Here is a 22,852-nt window from a genome sequence, read left to right as displayed (position 1 = left end):
AGCATCTATTCTTCCTGACTGAATATGGCTGATAGAGTACTTGGCACCATTGTGTCTCAGGTAACAGAGACTCTGAGGTTGGTTTGGTTTTATGTCTTAGGCTTTGAATGCAGTGATGAGTTCCTTAACCATGGGAAATGGAATGCTAGGAATTCAATAATTGGAGAGCTGTCACAATTAATTAAATTATCAGCCGTGTTTGACTGTGATAAAGTGACTCGAATTCCTTAGAGAACCAAATGGTGCTGACTTTGACCACATACTAGTAAAAAGGTCTATGACGTAGAAGATTGTTTTTCAAAGGACTGGGAAATTATAGAAAAATAACTACAAGCTGAGGCTTTAAACCTGTAGCTCAAGTCATAGTTACAAAGCTGGAGAGCTCCTATACAGAAGCCCTAAAATTAACCTCCCTGAAGATCAGATCCAAATTGAGTGACAGGTATAACAAGTACCTTGCAAGGAGATGCCTATTCATGTAAATACCCATAACCAGAGTCAGATTTCAACATAATTCAGGCAGCCAAGTGCAAATCTGACTCAGTTGAAGAAAGCTTATAGTTTTAAAAGAATAGGAAGATTTTTCTAACTTATATGGCATAAACCTGGTAAATATGGGTGGAAATCAATTCTAACAATGTGAAACCTAGGAAGATAGAACATTGGTTTGGGATGGATTTATTGATAGATAAATAGACAATATTGATATTGTTTGCTAGAGAGTCAGAATTTAATGTGTTAGCTCATAGAGTTGTGTCTCTTGAGAGTATCTTTGGTTGGATTCAATGGTGATCTATAATCACTGAGGTTGAGACACTAGATCTTCCTTTGAATACTATGAAGAATCCAAAGCTTAAGGAAATGAGAATGTTAGAATGAATTTATCATGTATGACATGTTCACCGAACTTCCCCACTACCTTTCCTAAGAGTTCAGAGGACCCTCCCTTCATAAGTACACTGGGAAAGGTATTAGAAGGTCACCAGCATCCTTGAAAAGCAGAATGGGTGCGATTTTTCATAGACTGGGGATGGATGATGGTGCCACTGGTCCCAAGGACCACCTTTAGAGAAGCAACTCTTGATACCAATTTATAAAACTATCAGAAGTCATTTGCTTCCACCCATCTTTATGTAAACTTTCTGTAAACATCTTTATGTAAACACTGTTTAACATCATCTAGTTGGTAGAGATATTGATCATCTTGGCATCCAACGGAACATTATTTTGATACACCATTATGATGACATCATGATAATGGGATCTGATAAGTAGAAGGCAGCAAGTAACTTAGATGTCTGAATTAGACACATGCATTAGACTAAGGATTGGCAAACTACAGTCCACTGGTCAAATCTGGCCTGCACCCTGTTTTTGTAAGGTTTTATTGAAATACAGGCACAATATTAATTATGGCTACTGTCTTGCTATAGCGTCAGAGTTGCACAAAAGAGACCATAAAACACACAAAGCCTACAATATGTACTCTCTGGTCCTTTATCAGAAAAAGTTTTGCTGAATTCTATCCTAGAGTAAAAGATGGGAGGGTAATAGGAGCTGAGGACAGAGAGGAAAGCTGGTTGTTAAGCTAAAAGGCACAAAACCTTATCCTCCTCTTCCTCAAACTATGGGGAAATAATAAAGAATTCTTGCCAGGGGTGTGTTATTTTTAGGAAGATCATTTTTCTTTTCTTTTTATTTTAAGACAGCCACTCATTCTGCAACCCAGGGTGGAGTGTGCAGAGGCACAATCATGGTTCACTGCAGCAAATTCCTGGGTTCAAGCCATCCTTCCACTTCAGTTTCCAGAGTAGCTCAGACTACAGGAGCATACCACCATGCCCAACTAATTTTTATATATTTTTTTGTAAAGGCGAGGTCTTGCTATGTTGTCCAAGCTGGTCTTGAATTCCTGGCTTCAAGTAATCCTCCCATGTCGACCTCCCAAAGCACTAAGATTACAGGCATGAGCCACCGTGTCCAGCCAAGATTATTTTTTTGTGTAATGTCTCAACTGTACAGTGACCCACAGTCAGGCATTTCTAAAGCAAAAATAGAATTATGCCTGGCTGAATGAATGAATAAATAAATAAATAAATAAATAAATAAATTCTATACAGTAAAGGCAGCCTGAGGAAGCTTATGTCATACATGCTTCAGTTTCTCAGACCATATGGTCAAAAATGTTTATCGAGTTCCTATGTCATATCTTGCACAACTCCAAGAACCTGGAATAAAAATATTAATAAATAAAAAGTCCTGAGTCGAGGAGAAGTTACAGCCTAGAGAAAAAGCAGACAAATAAACATTTACATAATTATAATACTATATATTAAATGTATTAAGAATATATACCAAAGTTTTAACAGTGATTGTCTCTGAGTGAGTGAGGTTATGACTGGCCCTTATTCTTTTTCATCTGCTTATTTTTGATGTTTATGCAAATGTGTTTATAATAGAATCTTTTTTTATATATAGAGAAAATTTATATAGAGAGAGCCAAGGCAAACATAACAGTCCTAAGGGGTTAGCATAAGTACTGCAGCCTAAGTGGGTGATGGCTTCATTAGCATGCTGTTGTGACTTTCTCTAGCAAATGTTCCATAGCCTTGAATTGGGAAATTCAACTTTTGAAATGCCCTATAATCTAGTCCACTCCTAAATCCTTCTCTTGGGACTTTGGTATAATCAAAGTTGCTAGAATGGCGCAAAGCTAATAAGATCGACCCACACCTGAATCTTGTGGATCTCCTTATGCATCCCTGGAGTAATCAGACTGAATCTAAATGGTGGGCAAATGCTACTGAAGAAAGAATGAGGGGGCATGTCAATGAATAACTACTAATAAAGTGCAGAGGGTCCCAGCGTGGTGGCTCACGACTGTAATCCCTACACTTTGGGAGGTGGAGGCTGGAGGATCACTTGAAGCCAGGAGTTTGAAGCTGAGGTGAGCTATGATTGGGCCACTGCCCTCCAGCCTGGGGGACACAGTGAGATTCTGTCTGTATAAAAATTAAAAAAAAAACACAAATAAATAAAAATAAAGCATCAGGAGTATGTTCTCTTTAAATAGAGTATGGAGGAAAGTTGGTGGATATTTTGCCTGTGTATATGAAGCAGATGAAATGTCACTCCATAAAGAAACATTTAAAATAAACTGAATAGCCAGGTAGTATTGTCCACTCGAGTGAGAAATTATTATTACAAAATGCCATACATTCAGATATTTTAACATCTTTATCCTCTATTCTTTGGTATACATACAAATAAGTCACCTTCTAAAGGGTATACAGAATGGCACCTTATAACTTCCTATGAAGATAAAGCTATCAGCCCAGTGGAAGTATTCCAAAGTCAAGGGATGGAGCCCCTATTTACCATATTGCATTAATTCCAAGATACATGTGCTTTTCACATTTCTAAAAGTAGATGCATCTTAACAATTAATTAGTGATGTCTTCAATTTGATGAAATACGGTGTTTCTCCCTGGCTCCAAGTGTAGGCTTAGGCAGTGCAGTTGTGCATCTATCATAGCAAAAGGGATTCCAGAAAACCAGATGTAGTTTACTGAAGATGACCCCGGATATAGAATACATTTTTTATGGAATAGAGAATAACATCTCATTAATGAATTCTATATTTTATTGTGGCAGTGTACTGTTATTTTATATTCCACACCCTTGAGCGAATATAAGTGAGTGTTATTCCCAGTGGGGTCCCCTTTCCTCTTGGGAGTGAGGAATGGGCACCGCAGGGAGAGATCTTTTTTCACTAACAATATAGCTCTTGTTGGTGGCACCAAATGCTGTAGTTTTAATACCTTAGTTAAAATCTGGTAGTTGTTTTTCCCTTTTAATATAAGAAGAAACTCCTGCTAGAGCTAGTGTGAGTCATACACCATAAACATTCAGTGCTCAAATCCCTGTGGGTTTTCAATGCCAAATAATACTGTATACTTACATTTTTAAAAACTGCATCGTAGAATGCTAGAAAACACATGTTAAGCTCTCTAGTATTGAGTAACGTTGTGGTATTTATAAAAAAAAATACATACTATAAAGTAAACCATTCATAAATTCCAGCGTAATGCCAGTTATGTTAAAATCCTGACTATGTCATTTAATTCTCGTGCATAATCCTATTTTCATTGTTTTAACCCAATAATCGAAAAAGAAAAGAAAGATTGAGGGAAAATATATTCAAAAGTATGTGCATATACACAAATATTCACATATATTTACATAATCAACTACTTAGCAGATCTGGCCTCATTAAAAACACTGAGATTTCCAGTAAATCAAAATTGTCTCCAAAATATGTAAGGTTACATGAGACTCATGAAGATGTTAATGTGTATTTCAAACATCCATTAATCCAGAAAAACAGTAATTTTGTGTCTAAATTCTCAGTTGGCAAACCATAATCGCTAGAATAATAAAGTTTCAATTCAGTTATAATTAGCAGGTTGTAGACAATGCATTCTAAATGAAAATAGCATTAACACTGGGCAACTTGACAGTAAAATCAGAAGAATATATTTAGGGCAATTGTCTTTGGTTAATGTGTGCAAATTTTGAGAGAAATTCTTTTCTCCCTCTTCAAGCGTTAAAGCAAAAGGAATCTTTCTAGTAGAATCCATTACAAAAAATAAAATTCATAAAATAAAGCAAGGCCAAAAGGAAGACGCATTTTACATACCTTACTGACTGCAAAATCACACATCAGCAATAGGTTCAGTGTATGTCTACATACTTTGGGGAGTAGTTTTTATGTTGCCTAGTATCCTATATTGCTCTGTTTCTACAGATAACACTCTAAGAGAACTTTACTGAAATGAAAATATCATAAAACACAAAGCCTATGTATATTTTTCATTGTTTCTGACACCCTAAAAATGAATACTGCCAAAAATGTGCTAAGTTCTAAGCACAGATTGGAGCAAACAATCATCAGCGTGTTTCAGTGTCGTCTCTTAGAAAAACTCTTTGATCACACTGCCCCACTCTGGTCAAAGACAGAAAATTGGGTTAGCCCTTGAAAACAGTGTTCATAACATCACACACAAATTCAAGTAAAGTACATTTCGTTAAGAGATGATGTTTTCCGAATAGGCAAAGTGTTGAAATATTTATAATTTGGTTTAAAATTTCATGTAAATGTATCTTTTGCCCCTTAAATTAACAATGTACAAGTATCTATCACGATTCTTGCAAAAATATAACAAAATATTACATTGATATATAATGCCATTTGCTATATACAAATTTAAATTTTAAAAGACTGAATTATTAAAGGGAGGTAACACGAATGGTTTATATTCATAAAATATTCATATTCATATTAGTTCAGTGTTTCCCATCTGAATGGGAATATAAACTATTCATACTAGTTCAGATGGAAAAATTCAGCATATATTGTGAATTAGAAACACAGTATTGTAATTTTTGTAATTTTATTTAAGATAAAAACAGAACATGATTAAAGTTGGTGAAACTTAGTTGCCAAAACAGCCACAGTGATGTTGAAAAGCAAGTCAAAGAAATTTGTAAATTCCTAACCATAGTTAACTGTTCACTCCAAAGTCATTTGTCTGGACACAGTGGTTGAATTTAGTAAAAATAGTGATAAAGTTAACATATTGACAATTTATTGTGTCAGACACTGGTCTAAGCTCTTTAGATGTAATAATTCATTCATGCTCATAACAAAACTATAATTTAGGCACTGATATTATCTCCATATCACAGATAAGTAGGGAAATAGAAAGGATTAGTAACTTGTTCAAGGTCACATGGCATAAGTAAATGGCAGTTCTAGGATTCAAACCCAGGTGGTCTGACAGAAGCACTACAGCTCTTCCAGTATGCTATATACAGAGAAAATAATGATTTATCTTCTTGTTCTCAATGTATCTAACTTTTATACTCTGAAAGAAATGTGATGCTTTGTCCATACTTCGATTATCAAGGTCAAGTCAATACAGTATATGTTAATTGGGTGTGTATCACCCTAATATAAATAATAATAAAATTAATACAAGCAAATCCTATATTATGTGATATAGCTATATCTTTACAGGTGTATATATTTCTGTGTGGATGCAAATGAAAGTATTAGAAATTTGCGATAATCAGCAACTGTTCATTTTTCCTGAACCATAACTGTTATAAATTATGTCAATTATAATCTTCAATTTTTTTTTTAAGAATTAATGCCCAGTTTCTGTATTTTTAAATTACCTGAATCTCTGTCCAGAGCTTCAACTCTTATGACAAACTCCCCTGGATTTTGGTTTTCTTTCACTGAAGCTTCATACAGCTGCTGCTTAAATACTGGAGCTTCATCGTTTACATCAAGAACAGTAATTGTTAAAGTCTGGGATGAAGAAAGTGCTGGTGTGCCATTATCCAGTGCCAGAACAGTCAGAATGTGCTGAGTTTTCATTTCATAATCCAAAGGACAAGTTGTAGTTAGTAACCCTGTTTTGAAAACAGAAGAAAAGCAACATGTATTCTTATGAAAGTCATGCTTACTCCACTTATGTCTAACTTGTTTACCTGGATAAACATTCAGAAGTCTTTTTTTTTTTTTTTGAGACGGAGTTTCACTCTTGTTACCCAGGCTGGAGTGCAATGCCGCGATCTCGGCTCACCACAACCTCCGCCTCCTGGGTTCAAGCAATTCTCCTGCCTCAGCCTCCTGAGTAGCTGGGATTACAGGCACGTGCCACCATGCCCAGCTAATTTTTTGTATTTTTAGTTTAACTGCTAAAATATGAACTATATTTTTAGTCAGAAAAGTCATCTCAATTTAAATTATATGAAACAAAACAATTTAAGAATAATCTATGTTATTCAATTACTACTGAGAGCACTACATTAAAATTATCTAGCCTCAACATCTACCTCACTTTTTAAAAATATATAGGATACTAACAATATATATCTTGATGTCACATAACACCTCATGTATGAGGTTAGGAGTTCAAGGCCAGCCTGGTCAATGTGGTGAAATCCCATCTCAACTAAAAATACAAAAAGTTAGCCAGGCATGGTGGTGGGCACCTGTAATCCCAGCTACTTGGGAGGCTGAGGTGAGAGAATCACTGGAACCCGGGAAGCGGAGGCTGTAGTATGCTAAGATTGCACCACTTAACTCCAGCCCAGGCAAAAGAACAAGACTCCATCTCAACAAAAGAAAAAAATAGAGCAAAGATGTTATAACTCAGACAATAATCTTCACAAGTAAAACATGTCTCTTTTCCACTGCCATTTTAGCATATCAACCATGTAAGTCAGGGATAATAAAGACTTGCACACAGATAGTCATTACAGGATTCCAATTATTACATTTTGCTTTTAAGATTGCTGTTTGCTTCTCCCATTTTATAAGAATTTTTCTTAAAATAATTAAAGGGGTTTACTGAATTCTATTTTATAAAATAGTTTTTTAAATAATTACTCATCACTTTATATTTCACAGCCATAGCCACCAAAAAAACTCACTAAGTCTTCTTTATAAGAAATATGAGCCTTGTGAGAGAAAAGATATCCCATCTCATACGAATGCTTTTGGCAATTACCATTTTATGTCTTTGAAAAACACCTCCATTGAAACAGTCACTGCAATTACTCAAGAGATTCTGGGACCTATATTACCAAAACACAAGTCTAATTTTGTCCATCCTTTTTAACAATCTGAAATATACCTTCCTTAGCCATCTTGGAACACATTCCAAGTATTACTGAAACAGGTCCTTGGAGAGCCTCAGCTCTAACAGATATCAGCAGCCTGTGTCTGGACTATTTCTCTGTCAGTTGGGCATTTAGGTGGTGTCCATGTGTGCCTCAGAATGAAACCATATGTACAGGATTTAATAAATATTTTGATGAAATTTTCCAACGGAATATAGCCAGACTATAATCATGACTTCCAAATCCTACACATTCAATTCCATTCCAAATAATGCTTTTAACTAACATTTGGGCCAAATGGTATATATCTGATATTTTTTTCTAAGGTTTATGTAGAAATAACTTTTTTTTTAGTGAATAAGATGAGAGTTCATTAATTTTTCAATATCTCCTGAAAAATGAGTAGAGGGAAGTTCATTTTTAAAGTCACAAGACTAAAAATTTGTACATTTATTCTTCCATCAGCAGCATAAAAAACATATAATAGATGTTACCTAGCAACATGGTGACAGTAAGACAAGTGAAGTGAGAGTGAGTGACATTTCTGCAGAGTACCTGACAGTGAATAAATGCTTCTTTAAAAAAATAAATGTTACAATTGATGTGAAAAGCAAGAGTCTTAATATCCAAATGAATTCAGCCATTAAAAATATATATTATTTCCAACATTTACAAATATATGTTTGTATAATCTCAAAGATAAGTTTCCATATCAAAGTCTTTAAACAATGCTGTTGATCTGTCATACTGCTACCTTTATTCACTTTTGGTACCATATCCTACCCTGCAAGTACTCACAATGGGCACAAAGAAGTTTTCTGTTGTGTATTCAGCCCATAATGTCAGCTAGGTACAGAGCATAGCTAATATTAACTAACAGGACAGTTAAAGTTGGTTCTCCAAATACAACCTCTGAGCCTATTATATATACCTAAATTAAACAACAAAAGAAATCAAAAATGTTTTAACCATATGTATCTTGAGAACCATCATTTTAAGAGAAGAAAATGAAAAAGATAAATATAAGCAAGTGACGAGAGGCTTTAATTGGAAGTGGCAGAAAAAGAAATGAAGGGCATCCAAATCAGAAAGGAAGAAGTAAAATTATCCCTGTTTGTATCCCTGTTTGTAGATTACATGATCTCATAAGTAGGAAACCCTAAAGACTCCACCAAATAACTGTTAGAACAAATAAATTCAGAAAAGGTAATATACAAAAATCAACATTCAAAAATCACTTCATTTCTATACACTAACAATAACTATCTGAAAAGGAAATTAGAAAAACAATTATATTGACAATAGCACAAAAAGGAATAAAATAAAACACTTAGGGATAAAGTTAACTAAGGAGGTGACATTGATGAAAGAAAGAAGATACAAATAGAAAGACATGTATGTTCACAGAGTGAAAGGTCTAATATTGTTAAAATGTTCACACTACCCAAAGTGGCAAACTGATCTACAGATTCAATGCAGTCTCCACCAAAATCCCAATGGCATTTGTTGCAGAAATCGAAAAAAATAATATTGCAATTCAAACGGAATTTCGAAGAACCCCAACAGTCAAAATAATCTTGAGAAAGAACAAAACTGGAGGCATCACACTTCCTGACTTTGATATATTAAAAAGCTATAGTAATCAAAACACTATGGTATTGGCATTGGACAAACATTTAGGCCAATGGAACAGAGTGGAGAGCTCAGAAATAAATCCACATGTATATGGTCAATTGATCTTGAACAATGTTGCCAAGAATACACATTAGAAAAAGGTTAATCTCTTTAACAAATGGTGTGGGGAAATTGGATATCCACATGCAAATGAATAAGTTTGTATCCTAAGCTTATACCATACAAAAATAAAACAAAATAAAATGGATTAAAGACTTAAATGTAATACCTGAAAGTATAAAATTCCCAGAAGGAAACACATGGGGGAAAGCTTCGTGACCTGGGTCTTGGCAATTATTTCATGAATACACAACAAAAACCAGACTACAAAAACAAAAATAAACAAGGGAGATTGTGTACAATTAAGAAGCTTCTGCACAGTAAAGAAAAAGACAACCTGTAGAATGGGAGAAAATGTTTGCAAACAATTTATCTGATGAGGGGTTAAAATCCAGTGTGTGTGTGTGTGTGTGTGTGTGTGTATAAAACGCCTACATCTAAACATAAAAAAAAACAAATAACCTAATTTTAAAATGGACAAAAGATTTGAATAGAAATATCTCCAAAAAAGACATACAAATGGCTAACAGGTATATGGAAAAAAATGCTTAATGTCATTAATTATTTGAGAAATGAAAGTCAAAACCACAATGAGATGTCACTCATACCTGTTAGGATGACTATTACTGAAAAAACAAAAGACAACAAGCATTGGTGAGGCCATAGAGAAGTTGGAACCCTTGTACACTTTTGGTGGGAATCCAAAATGTTATAGCCACTATTGAAAATAGCATGGATGTTCTTCAAAGAATAAAAACAGAACTACCATATGACCCAGCAACTCCACTTTTGGATATTATACAAAAGAATTGAAATCAGGATCTTGAAGACAGAGTAGCATGCCCATGTTTTATTGCAGCACCGTCGACAATAGCCAAGATGTGGAAACAACCTAAGAATGTTAATCGGCAGATGAATGGTTAAAGAATATGTGGTATGTGCATGCAGTTGAAGACAATCAGCCTTAAAAGAGAAAGGTGTTTTGCAAGATGTGACAATATGGATAAATCTTGAGGACCTTATGCTAGGTAAGATAAGCCAGTCACAAAAAGACAAAACTCCATGATTCCATTTACATGAAGTGTCTAAAATAGTCTAATTCATGGAAGCAGAGAGTGCAGTGGTGATTGTCAGGGGCTGGATGGAAGGGAAAATGGCAGAAACTAAAGTTTCAGTTAAGCAAGTTGAATAATCTCTAGAGATATGCTGTGCAACATTGAACCCGTAGTCAATAACAATGTATTGTACACTTAAAACTTTGTTAGGAGGGTGGGTCTCATGTTTTCTTACCACAATAAAATAAAATATTTTAAAAAATGACAAATAGGGCACTGTACCTGATGACTTGTCTAGCATAAATGCCATGTTTTCATTTCCTGAGAGGATGCTGTATGTTACTTTTCCATTCCTTCCTTCATCTGGATCATGAGTAGTTATATGGTGCACCAAGGAGCCCACGGGGACATCCTCTTTGACATGGGCAATGGGAAAAGACATAAAAGTGGGCTTGTGGTCATTTACATCCAAAATCACTATTTGTGCCGTCAGTGATCCCAGTCGCCGGTCTGTCACATTCACAGCCTGATCAGACACAGTTACTGTCAGGATGACAGTTGGAATGCTCTCTCTGTCAAGAGGGGACACAGTGACTAATGTGCCAAATGAGGGGTGGATGAGAAATGGATTCATGCCAGGGTTGTGGGATTCAATGTGGTATTGTATTCTACTGTTCAAAAAACTGCCGTCACCATCTTTGGCATTAAAGACGTACACCAGGGTTCCTATGGGAACATTCTCCTCTATGCTGATCACAATAAGTTCATCCTGGAAAGACGGGGAATGGTCATTCTGATCTTCCACATCAATACTAAGGAAGACTGTGCTACTCAGAGAAAGGTTTTTGCTATGGTCTGTAGTAATCACCCTGAAAAGATAATGAGATGTCGTTTCATAATCAAGTTCCTTAGAAAGAAACAAGTCTCCAGTTGAGCTGTCTATTTCAAAGTGTCCGTCCTTATCATCTGCAACAATACTAAAATGTAACTTTCCATTATAATGTTGGTGAAGGTGATCAGGTGACTTTATCAAGCTCATTATTTTTGTGGGCTTCAAATTTTCTGGTATAACTAAATGTCTAATATTCTGAGAAATGATTGCTCTCCCTTTGGATAGTGGGATCACCTGAAATACAAATAAAAGAGATATTAATTTGGGGTATTTTTAAAACACTTTAATCAATACCTATAATAATATTATTTTGAAAACAAATTCCCTTCATGTATGTGATCATACATTAATTAGTGAGAAGTGTCTTTTGTATATTATATAATTCCAGGATGTCTCAGAAGATCAAAACTTGCACAATATTTAGGAGATAAGAGGTACAGAATTTTCTGTTTCCCAGTTTGCTGTATTGTGTGAAATGACAGCTTGATGAAGTCATGCTATAGTTAAGCTGAACTGTAGCCTTGTGATTCTTCAATGGGAAGGCAGGATAGCTAATTCTCCATATTATTGTAAATACTTCGGACCAATCTATCCACAATGACAACATCTGTGTACATTTAAGTATCATATGTCTTTGTTTGTCTGAAACAAGAAACTGGAGGTATGACCATATAGATTTTTCTCTTAACCCACATGTCCTTAAGCAAAGAATATAACTTGGAAACAGAGTTCTTATGGATATAGATCTTTGGTTGTTATATATACCTGTATCAATATTTATGATTGTTACAGGCATGCACAAAGAATCTAGCTATGCACAGTCATCTTCTTTTTGAGTGGTTGGTGTAATTTTTTTCCTACTATGGAGACTTCCCACAACATCTTTGCCCATTATGATTAAAATAAAACGTTAAAATATGAATCTGAAGTTACTTTTCTAAATTAAAAAAAAATTACAAAAAACTATGTCATTTATTACATGGCCATTTGTTTACCTAAGAAGTTTCTCCTGCACATTTACCAGCTCCTTGATATTAGGAATAAGTACAAGAAAAGATACCTTTTGTTCATTATAAACAAGCAACATAAATGCCAATATAGTGATAATTATCTTGTCAAGAACTGTACAAAGCTATTTTGCAAATAATTTGGATCTAAATCATTTCTCTAGTGATATCAAAAAGCTAAGTATGCTACATGCAATACTCTCTTAAAGCAGTATTCATGTCACATACATACATATTCATATACCTACATATTACATGTATCTTCACTCTATAAACTTGTAATAAAAGTCAAATGAAATCTTTAGATGTCCTTCCACATTTTATGGTGACGACATTACCTGAATATTAACAACTGCCTGTCCTTTAAGAGGAGGCACTCCCTGGTCAGTGGCAATGACAGTCATTCTATAGGAAGGTCTGTAATCATATGAAAGTATTGTGGTTGTTCTTATTTCACCACTGTTGGCGTCAATCTTAAAGTGATCAGAACTATCTTCTATAAACACACAAGAAAATTAAGAAATGATTATTAATTGACAATGCAGAAAACAGAGAATCAATTAATCCAATATCTTGTTCATTGGGAAGATTTATTTGGTTTAAGTTTTATGAAAGTATGAACACAAAAATGGCACTAAAAATAGACAAGAAACATCAATTTTTAAAAAGTTATATTACAGAAAATGTCAAGCATATTAAAAAGTGAACAAAAAGACATAATAAACTTTCACGAGGCCATCACCCAGCTTAAACAACGATCAATTCATGGCCTATCTATTTATTCTATTCCTGATGTATATACTTCTATTTTCCCATGTTTTTGAATTTCCAGGAATAATATTATTTCTTCTGTATATTTTTCAAAATGCATCTCTAAAAAATAAGAAATATTTTAACACATGTATATGTAATCACAGTACCATATTACACCTTAAAAATTAATAATAATTCACTAATATCACCAAATATTCAGTAAGTTTTCAAATTTTCAGTCATCCCATAAATATCCTTTATTTTTCTTGTTTGTTTACATTAGAATCAAAATTAAGTCCACATACTGCATATTTCTTTAAACTATGGATGCCAGCCACCTCTTTATTTGTCCTTGCAATTCATTTGTTGCATAAACTGGATCTTGCATCCTGACATTTTCCATGATCTAGATTTGCTGTTGCATCTCCAACATGCAGTCTAATATGTTCCTCTATTCTCTGTTTTCCTTAACTCGGGAGGTAGATTTAGAGAGCTAACTAGATTCAGGTCAGATTTGATTTTCTTTTCTTTTTTGCAAGACTACTTCACAAATGCTGTTTTTCCCTTCAGAGGCATATGTCTAGCTGCCTTAAAAAATAAAAATAAAAAAGATGAGGCCTCTCTCTGTCACCCAAGCTGGAGCATAATTGTGCCATGATAGCTCACTGCAGCCTGGAGCTCATGGTCACAAGTGATCCTCACACCTTGGCCTCCCAGATAGCTGGGACAATAGGCATTGGCCAAAAGCTAGTTGTTTTTGATGTTGGCCCCACTGATGCACAGCCTACATCCATTAACTATTTTTCTGAGATGGGGTCACTCTCTGTTGCCTAGGCTGGAGTGCAGTGTCGCGATCTTGGCTCACTGCAACCTCCGTGTCCCGTGTTCAAGCGATTCTCCTGCCTCAGCCTCCCAAGTAGCTGGGACTACACATGCGTGCCACCACACCCAGATTATTTTCGTATTTTTTTTTAGTAGAGACAGGGTTTCACCATATTGGTCAGGCTGGTCTCAAACTCCTGACCTTGTGATCCGCCCACCTCGGCCTCCCAAAGTGATGGGATTATAGGTGTGAACCACCACTCCCAGACTTCATTAACTACTTTTTAAGTATTGTAAAGTATAATACAAGTTGACATCCCAAATCCAAAAATATGATATCCAAAATGTTCAAAAATCCAGAATTTGAGTATTGATGGGTTGCAGTCAAGACACAGTCAAAACTTTGTTTAATGCACAAAATTATAAAAAATATTGTATGAAATTACCTTCAGGCTATGCATACAGGTGCATATGAAAAAATGAATTTCATGTTTACACTTGGGCCTCATCTTCAAGATAATCTCATTATGTATATGCAAATATTCCAAAATTTAAATAAATATCAAAAAGCTGAAACACTTCGGTTTCAAGCATTTTGGATAAAGGATACACAATATGTGCTGTGTTTTGGTTTATCATCCCTTTTTCATATTTTTGCTGGAATATTTCAATGAAGAGAAACTTTCAGAGAAAGAGTTCATTATAAGAAAGGCAGGATAAATGCTTGATGAGTTAAACTTTAACAATTTTTGAAATAATGGGTTGATTCACCAATATCCACCAATGTTCCAACTATGATAAGTAATGTCTTGTCTTGCTTTTGTTTTGGAAATCATTAAGCATGAATTTAAACATATTAGTTGTGTTTCAATATTTGCCGTTATTATCCGTATTGACGCTGAAATTGTCTTATTGCTGAACATTGGCATCTTCTTAAAGTTGGTTCCTGGGTCTCTTTATATGATCCTAATAGGTTTAGTATCCTCCTTCTAACTATGACAAAATGGTGCAAACTCATCTTGTAGATTTCCTGTTCGTGATGTGGCATCACCATTTCTCCAAGGACTGCTGGTTCCTTTTGGTGGAAAATGGTTTTGGGAGAAAGTGTTTGGGACATTAGGAATGCTCATTGTTTCTGGGTTTGTCATCATTTCTAGGCTTTTTCAGTGGACAGAGAGTACACATGCACATATCTATATATACATTCATATTGATGCTTATAATTCAAATTGGTATCATAGGGTTTTGAGTTAAATGACAGATTTGTGTTCTTCAATAAAATCTGAATGTTTCAAACGGTTCAAACATCAGACAAATCCTGAGTAGAAGCTCCTCTCCATTCTTTAGTTCAACAGTTGCTGAGTCATCACTATGGACCAAATACTTTACAAGTTATTAGGGATATAAAGGCAAATTAAAAAGAAGCCGTGTCTTCAAGAAACTCATAGCATGGAGCAAGCAATTATGTAACATCTATTAGTTGTGATTTCTATGCTTTAATCCACTGATTTTACTCTCATAGAAATACCACAGAATGCATTCACGAATATGATACATACCTTTATTCCCCTTACACCGATTTTCGTCTTGTTATTTTACCATATATTTTGTAGTTGCTTCTATTTTACTATCAGATAAAAAATAAATATGTGAATAATGTAATATATATCTCCATTTTTTTGTATCGATATGCCTTAAGTATCATTTTAGAAGCTAATTTTTAAAAAAGAATATTTTCGACATTCACAAATACATGAACATCAAAGTATCACTCTTAGATTGATTAATTTTCAATATTTCCTCAATTTTTTCCAACAAATAACAGCGTATAAATAAAGGAGTGGACCTGTATATAGATCGAAATCTCATTCCCCTCCTCTTTCCCTGTAGAAAATCACTTTTATAACTAAAGTTGAGGCTTATCTTTCCAGTTCATACATCCACAAATAATGTATACCATAGCTTTGCTTGCTTTTAAATAATAGTATTATAGCAGGATTATAGCCGTGTGTGTGTGTGTGTGTGTGTGTGTGTATCTCAGTGTATGTGTGTGTCTCTTTCCTCCTCACTATCATTATCTTTACAGGCACACCATGGTGCCTTCTCCAACCCCAAATAAAACAGGAAAAAAAGATGTAAAGATCTTATTGACCTAACTAACCTAATAGCCAGAGGAAGATTCTTGAATGCACACCTGCAAAGCCACTTTGTCTTCCTCCAAAGGACCAGATTAGAATAAGCTAAGATGATAAAAAGATAAATATGAGAAGTAACAAAAGGGAAGACAAAAATAACAGGGGGAGGACAGGGAGAGAGTCTCTGAAGAAGAGGACAGCAGGGACACAGAGGAAGGGCTGTCTACAAATGTGGATGTGCTGCAGTCTCACTACCTCTGTATGATTCACAATTCAAGTGCCCTGAAAACTTGGGAAGAACTTCTGAAATGTTTACAGGTAAAGAAATTAGGATCGTTTATACAGGCATAGAAACATGAGAAAAGAATTTGCTCCCTGGCCAAGGAGGTATTGAGAAGAATCACATATGTAACTTTTCCAATGAAAGGCAATGCAATGAACTCAAAGCTGCTGTTTGCATCAAATTCTTTTTATCTTCTGTAAAATCGTGGCCTTCCTTGCTTAACTTTGGATTCAATATTTATCCACACTGCCATGTATGAAACTCTTCTGTATTTTCATTGTTGTATTCCGTGAATACACCATATTATGCAAACAATAATGCTTCAGTGAATAGCCTGTTACAGTCTCACTGTGCACATACAGAGTTCCTCTAGGGTAACAGAAGTAGAACTGCAAGGGCATAGCATAGGTGCATCTCCAACCTTATCAGATACTGCTTCACTGTTCTTCAAAGTCGTCACATCAAGGAGTCCTGGATGCTTTAACAATCTTTTTAATTATTTAGGCTTCTTTTCTTTGAGTTGTCTGTTAATATTCTTTGTCCAGCTTTATTATTTATTTGACTTTTTCTTACTGGCTTGCAGGAGTTCTTAATAATTTTGTATTGGTTACTGGGCTGTAATCATCCTTTCCCAACTTGTGACTTGAGTAGTCAAATTGCAAACAATGGCCTATTTTGTAGTGTTTTCAATTTTAATGTAGTTTTATGTATCTCTTTGTGAGCTTCTGCTTTTCTTCTTGTTTAAACCATCTTCTTTATTCTCAATGCCATATATTTAACCAGTCTCATATCTTCTTTTGTAAGAGTTAAAGCTTTCTGCATTTAATAAGACTCATCTTTGATGCTATGAGTAGAGATATTTTTTCCTTCAAGGTAACCAATCATATCAGCCTCACATACTGATAGTCCATCTTTTCCCCATATATTTTCCACCCTCTCATATGTCAAGTTTCCGTATGTGTAAAGTGTGACCCCTACTCTTTTTAACTGGCCCATTTATTAATGAGTGAATCAATATAATAGTGTCTTAATTACAAAATTCTATAAATCAAGACCTGGTAGGGCCTACTTCCCACTTGTTCTTTGGACATTGTCTTAGCTATTCCTTGTCTTTTGCTCATCCACATGACTTTTAGAATCAGCTTGTCAAATTCTATCAAATCCTCATTGAAATTTTGATTGAAATCATACTGAATTAATAATTATATTTTTGTTAAGAATTGTCATCTTTAGGATGTCATCTTCCCAAGCATGAACATGATACAGCTTTTCATTTCATTCATTTATGTCCTTCATTAATATTTTTTTTTACTTTTCTGTATGAAAGTCTTGCACAAGTTATATTGGATTTTTTTCTATGCTTCTAACAGAGACTGATCCTATTTGGGTTGTTTTGAAGTTTATGTAGTTTGAGAGGCCCTCCTTAACAAAAATAAATTGTCCACTTCTCCCTCGACCCCAGGGAGGCTATGCAAGCAAAACACCCCAAAACTAAGCTTCATTAGCTTCACAGTAGATTGGGCCCTACACTCTCATGTTCTTTGTGAATTCACCACAGGGAATGAGATCTTTGGAAACTGCTGCATTTTTAAAATACCAGTGAGTTTTGTAGGTTGACACTGTTCCCAGAAAACTGACTATTAAATCCACAGGGTTGCCTATAGCATCTCTTGGGTTTTCCATGAAGATAATCAAATCACCTGTGGGTAAGAGCAATGTTGTCTCTTCTTTCCTATGTCCTATGTTTATGTGAAACATGACAAAGCACCAAATTGTCTTTTAAAATTATATAGAACACAATGCCAACTAAAATAAATAACTGGAAAAAAATCTGAGGCCTGCATATCCCAACAGAAAGCACAAAAGTAAGCCCATTCCAATAAAGTTTCCCCATACACATACACATATGTGTACATGTGACATTTTCTAGGCATGATTTACTCTGACCTTACAAATATTTAGTCTTCATAAAGATTCACAGATGCTTGGAACTCTTAATCATACTTAATACCAATTCTTATCCCCTAACTAACACTTTCCTATCAATTAATTGGTACATCACGTTATTACAATTTACTCACTAAAGATAAATGATAGAAAGCTACTCTGATTTTTCATTTAACTTATAAATTCTTTTTCAAAAGCTGAAAGTAGTTCTTGACAATAACAAATGTATCTTGTTTGTAACTTGGTGTTTTTTCAAAATTAACTACAGCATTTTAACTAATCCAAATAGAACCTTTTTTCCCAGAAGGGAACAGTTGATCAATGAAAGCAGAAATCCTAAAAGTTCTTAATCCTGTATGAACAGTAATTTTTACCTGAAGATACTGAGTATACAACTTCTGCATTATTTCCTTCATCAGGATCCTTCGCAAACACAGTCGTAACCAACACATTTACTGGTTGACCTTCCAGAACCTGCCATTAAAACAAACAGCTTACAAATGAGTCAGCAAAAGTTTAAAAAGAAATATCAGTGGACCTTTAAATGAATGAACACATTATACTAAACATTTTAAACTATCTTAAAATCCACATATAATTCAAACATGTACCATGTAAAAGTTATATGGGTGTAAGTCCATGAAATCATCCTCCTTACAAATTAAGTCTTTTATTCAATGAGAATGAATTATCTGAGGCATCTAAACTAATTCTGACCAAAAGGAAAAGAAAGAAAGAAATTGAACTTACTAAAAAATCCTAGATTTGTGGTGTATTTTAAGATTTCTAGCATAATCTCATTCATCATCTCTTAGGACAATTTTTCAAAGGTGGTTGTTATGGCTTAAAATATGCTTAAAATAAGTATGAACCTTTAATTCAGAAAACATACCTCATGTAGGACATAGCAATTATCAGGAGCTGTCTTGCAATATTGAAATGCACATGTGAAGTTCAACTTCAGTTTTAGTGTCCAACTGCCCAATTAAGTCACAGGACATTTTAATGATATGATAAAAAGGCATAATGATAATATAATAATACTTTGTTTTGTTAGAATTTTTCTTTAAAGCTGGATTCAGAATATCAGTTTAAAGTTATAAGTTCCTCAGTACCCTTGTTGTGTTGTTCAATGTGTATATTTGAGCACAATTTGAATGTCTAATTCAATTGTTCTGGAATGGTAGCTTCTAAACTTTTCATTATTATAGCCATCCACTAAAAAAATTACTAGCATCCAAACATATTTATTTATTATGTGAATGAACGGATATTCTAATTTATTACGTATGTTATAAAACATACAAAAAGACAGAAATGAAAAAGATGAGATAATATACATACCATTTCAAGTTTGTGCATGTGATCAAAAGGATCAACTTTTACTATCTCTGGATGTCCACCTACCCACTTAAGAGCTACCAATTGTTCCTACGATTAAGTAACTATCTTAGAGATGTGTATCAATTTCCCTTAAGAAGTTCTGCACAAAAAGATGCATGTAAACAAAAACTACTGGAAAAACAAGCCATGTCTCAGCATTATCCTGAAGCGCCATTCAGTCTGTGTACAAAGGTCTGAATTACACTCATTATTATAAAGCAACTGGAGGTACAATGCCAAAGAGTACATATATTCATTAACTTTTTAAAAAGTTTTTTTCTTTAAACATGTGCACAATATCTAGGTTTTCTAGAAAAAGTATGCTTTGCCACACCAAGACTGATGTGATAAATTCACATGTTTTACCACAAGATGGTGCTCAAAACAAATGACTAAAGGTATTACCACTTCATTGCAAGGCCACTTCACAAACCTTCACGTGTAACTCCTTTCCAGGGAGACACTGGGGGAAGAAGGGCTTGTTATCATTGATGTCAGTCACTGAGACGTAAACCGCCATGGTGGCATTTCGTGGTGGGGAGCCGCGGTCGGTCACTAGCACAGTCATCTGATGATGCCCCTGGTGTTCACGATCCAGTGCCACCCAAGTGATCAACTCTCCTGCAGAGCACAGAGCAGAACAAGACACAGGCACTGTGTACCAGGCACACCACAGCCAGAATCATTTCCAGAAGGAAAACCAAATACAAAGCTTTGAGCAAACGTGTGACTTCTAAGCCCATCTACACAGAAGTTTGGCTCTATGGTACTGTTGAAAAAAAAGTTCTCAAGTTGATCCTGAAAATATCGCTTTAAATTTGTTATTCTTTGTATTTCAAATTATTGTCCATCAATCATTTGAACTAAAAAAAAATGAATTCATAAAAATGATAAAACTCTGTGGGCATTTAGTAATGATTTGGAAGATTTAAAACTGCTGTTTATCCCTCTTTATGCTGCTATACAGGATGATAGAAAGCACATTAGCTCTGACACAAGTTCTGGATTTGGGCCCCAGGTTTCCCACCCCAGACATGTAATGACCTCTCTGAGCCTGGGATTGCTGTCAGGAAGAAATGTAATCACACATTTAAAAGTGTTGTGTAAGCTATACATGATTACACAAATGACAGTTATCACTACTTTAACATAGTGGTTAAATATCTTTCTGAAAATCAAATAATATTCCTTAGGCAGTGGTTTGTGTTTATGTACACAGGTATTTTTTATCTCACAAAATATACAGGTAGCAATGGATAGTGACTTCCTAAAAACTCTTAATGCTTCAGAAGTTTTATTTCAAATATTTCTGCCCAGAGCTACACTGCCTTTGGTAATTTCCCTCATGTATCAGCCATGCAGACCCAGGCATAACATCTAACTGCCTCTCCCTGTTGCCAGGGGCCTTGCGAAGACAAGCACTCAGTCCAGTAGCCTGTCTGCTGTGGCAGAGCTCTGCCAAGCAGTGGTTTCCTCATCATTTATGAAAAAAAATGTACTTGTGAGAATGTAAGCATGAAGCAGCTACCAACAAACATTTCTACGCTAAAATTTTTTTTTCCTCTTAATACAAATAAAATAGCACTGTGTAAAAAAGAAAAGTGGAAACAAGGAATGAAAATGAAAATTCTCGTTTAGGTAAGTTGCTGAATTGGTGAACTTAAATGCAGTATATACGATAACTGTTTACCATTAGTATATAAACTATATTTATAGTGTTTACTCTGAGGTTTTAATATAGATCATAAACACAGCTACATTTTTTAAATTCCAAACTGTAATTCTCCTCTGAAGACCTTAACTTCTGAATGACAAACAGATTTTTATTCATAAAGCGAATCTGATGGGTAAGCAGCAGCCTTGGAGGTCAGAGGTATAAAAGACTGTGCAGCTCATTTTGAAATACTTAAGAGTTTGAGATCTTAACCAATGAATCGATTTCTAGTGACACCAGGGTAGGGTTCCACAGGAGCTCAAGTCCTGGTCACTTCAAAGACAGTCCAGAGCACTGGGTGTAAAGGGGGTGTGCCTCCCAGGCTCTGGACACCTTCCCTCCACCCTGCCTTGCCATGCTGTCCTTGGGAGGAGGAACAGTTTACAAGCACATAATCTTATAAGCCCCTTCATACTCTTTGGCTCTTTACCCCTGAAAACAAACATGGCACAGCGTGTGTCAGGAATTGTCTCCTGTATTCATGGTAAGAAAACAGTCTGAGTTTAAGCTGTTTGCTTAAAGCCATACAATGAAATTAGGAATGGACACACCTGATCTTCTCATAGGGGAGGGGAGTTTAAGGAGGAACCAAGTGTCATTTGCTTATTTTCAAAAAAAAAAAAAAAAATTACCAAGAGAATTAGAAGACCTTGAAAACTACCCAGCCATATGGAAGTAAAGTGCAAGCAGGGTCATCCTGTATACTTGTGCGGTTCGTGCCCTCGCAGGAGTCCCAGCTTAGGAAGTGAAAGAGAGAACAAAGGCAGCTTGCAACCTCCTTGGCAAGCCATGTGCCCTGTGAAACCTTCCATCTGCTGAGAAAGGCCACCTTCTCCTAATTCACACAACAGAGGCTTGAGAACAAAGGCTTGAAGTTTATCAGAACTGAATGCAAAATCTGTCTCACTAAAATCATCTGCCCAGATTATAACATTGATGGTGCATCCTGGACCTGTGCAAAGCAGGGGTTTCCTCTCAATCTTACCAGCTCTGTGACCTTGGAGCTACCTGAGTCTCAGTTTTCCAGGCTATGCATTTGAAATATAAATATATTTCATTGTAAGGATTAAATAAACTCCCCATAAACTTATACCATATAAATTTGAAAATATAATGACTTTTAATATTTAATTTCCTAATTCAAACTTCAAAAAATTCACTGTAATGATTCCCCTTTTTCCTCTGGTTTCCCTGTCAGAATGAGAATGAGGACATACATTCTTAGAGTGATTTTGAAATCTTAACCAATGAATCGATTTCTAGTTTTACACTGATATTTATATTTCACAAAATATGTTTTGACTTTTTTTAAAAGTCTACAATTGGAAAAGGATGGTTGCTAAAAAAATTAGCCTTTACACGAGGATATTTTCACTCCAGTTCTGACGATATCTCTAGTTCAGAAAAAGAACTGTATATTGGCAAGATGTGC

The 22,852-nt window shown here is 35.1% G+C and overlaps 1 protein-coding gene across 1 annotated transcript in view; it reads right to left on the bottom strand.

Moving 5' to 3' along the window:
• DCHS2 (dachsous cadherin-related 2) overlaps positions 1-22,852 on the bottom strand; it is a 272,685-nt gene that overhangs the window by 87,605 nt on the left and 162,228 nt on the right. Inside the window, exons 6-10 of the mRNA XM_032248619.1 lie at positions 20,140-20,327; positions 18,698-18,797; positions 12,722-12,879; positions 10,767-11,610; positions 6,241-6,480 (exon numbers count right to left, since the gene is read on the bottom strand). Coding sequence (XP_032104510.1) covers positions 6,241-6,480; positions 10,767-11,610; positions 12,722-12,879; positions 18,698-18,797; positions 20,140-20,327 — 1,530 coding nt within the window. The remainder of the gene's footprint in view (positions 1-6,240; positions 6,481-10,766; positions 11,611-12,721; positions 12,880-18,697; positions 18,798-20,139; positions 20,328-22,852) is intronic.

The sequence above is a fragment of the Sapajus apella genome, unplaced genomic scaffold (assembly GCF_009761245.1).
Source record: "Sapajus apella isolate SASKATOON/1434 unplaced genomic scaffold, GSC_monkey_1.0 scaffold67, whole genome shotgun sequence".
Classification (NCBI taxonomy): Eukaryota; Metazoa; Chordata; class Mammalia; order Primates; family Cebidae; genus Sapajus; species Sapajus apella.
The sequence above is the reverse complement of the archived record's forward strand: the minus strand, read 5'-3'. Positions and strand labels throughout refer to the sequence as shown.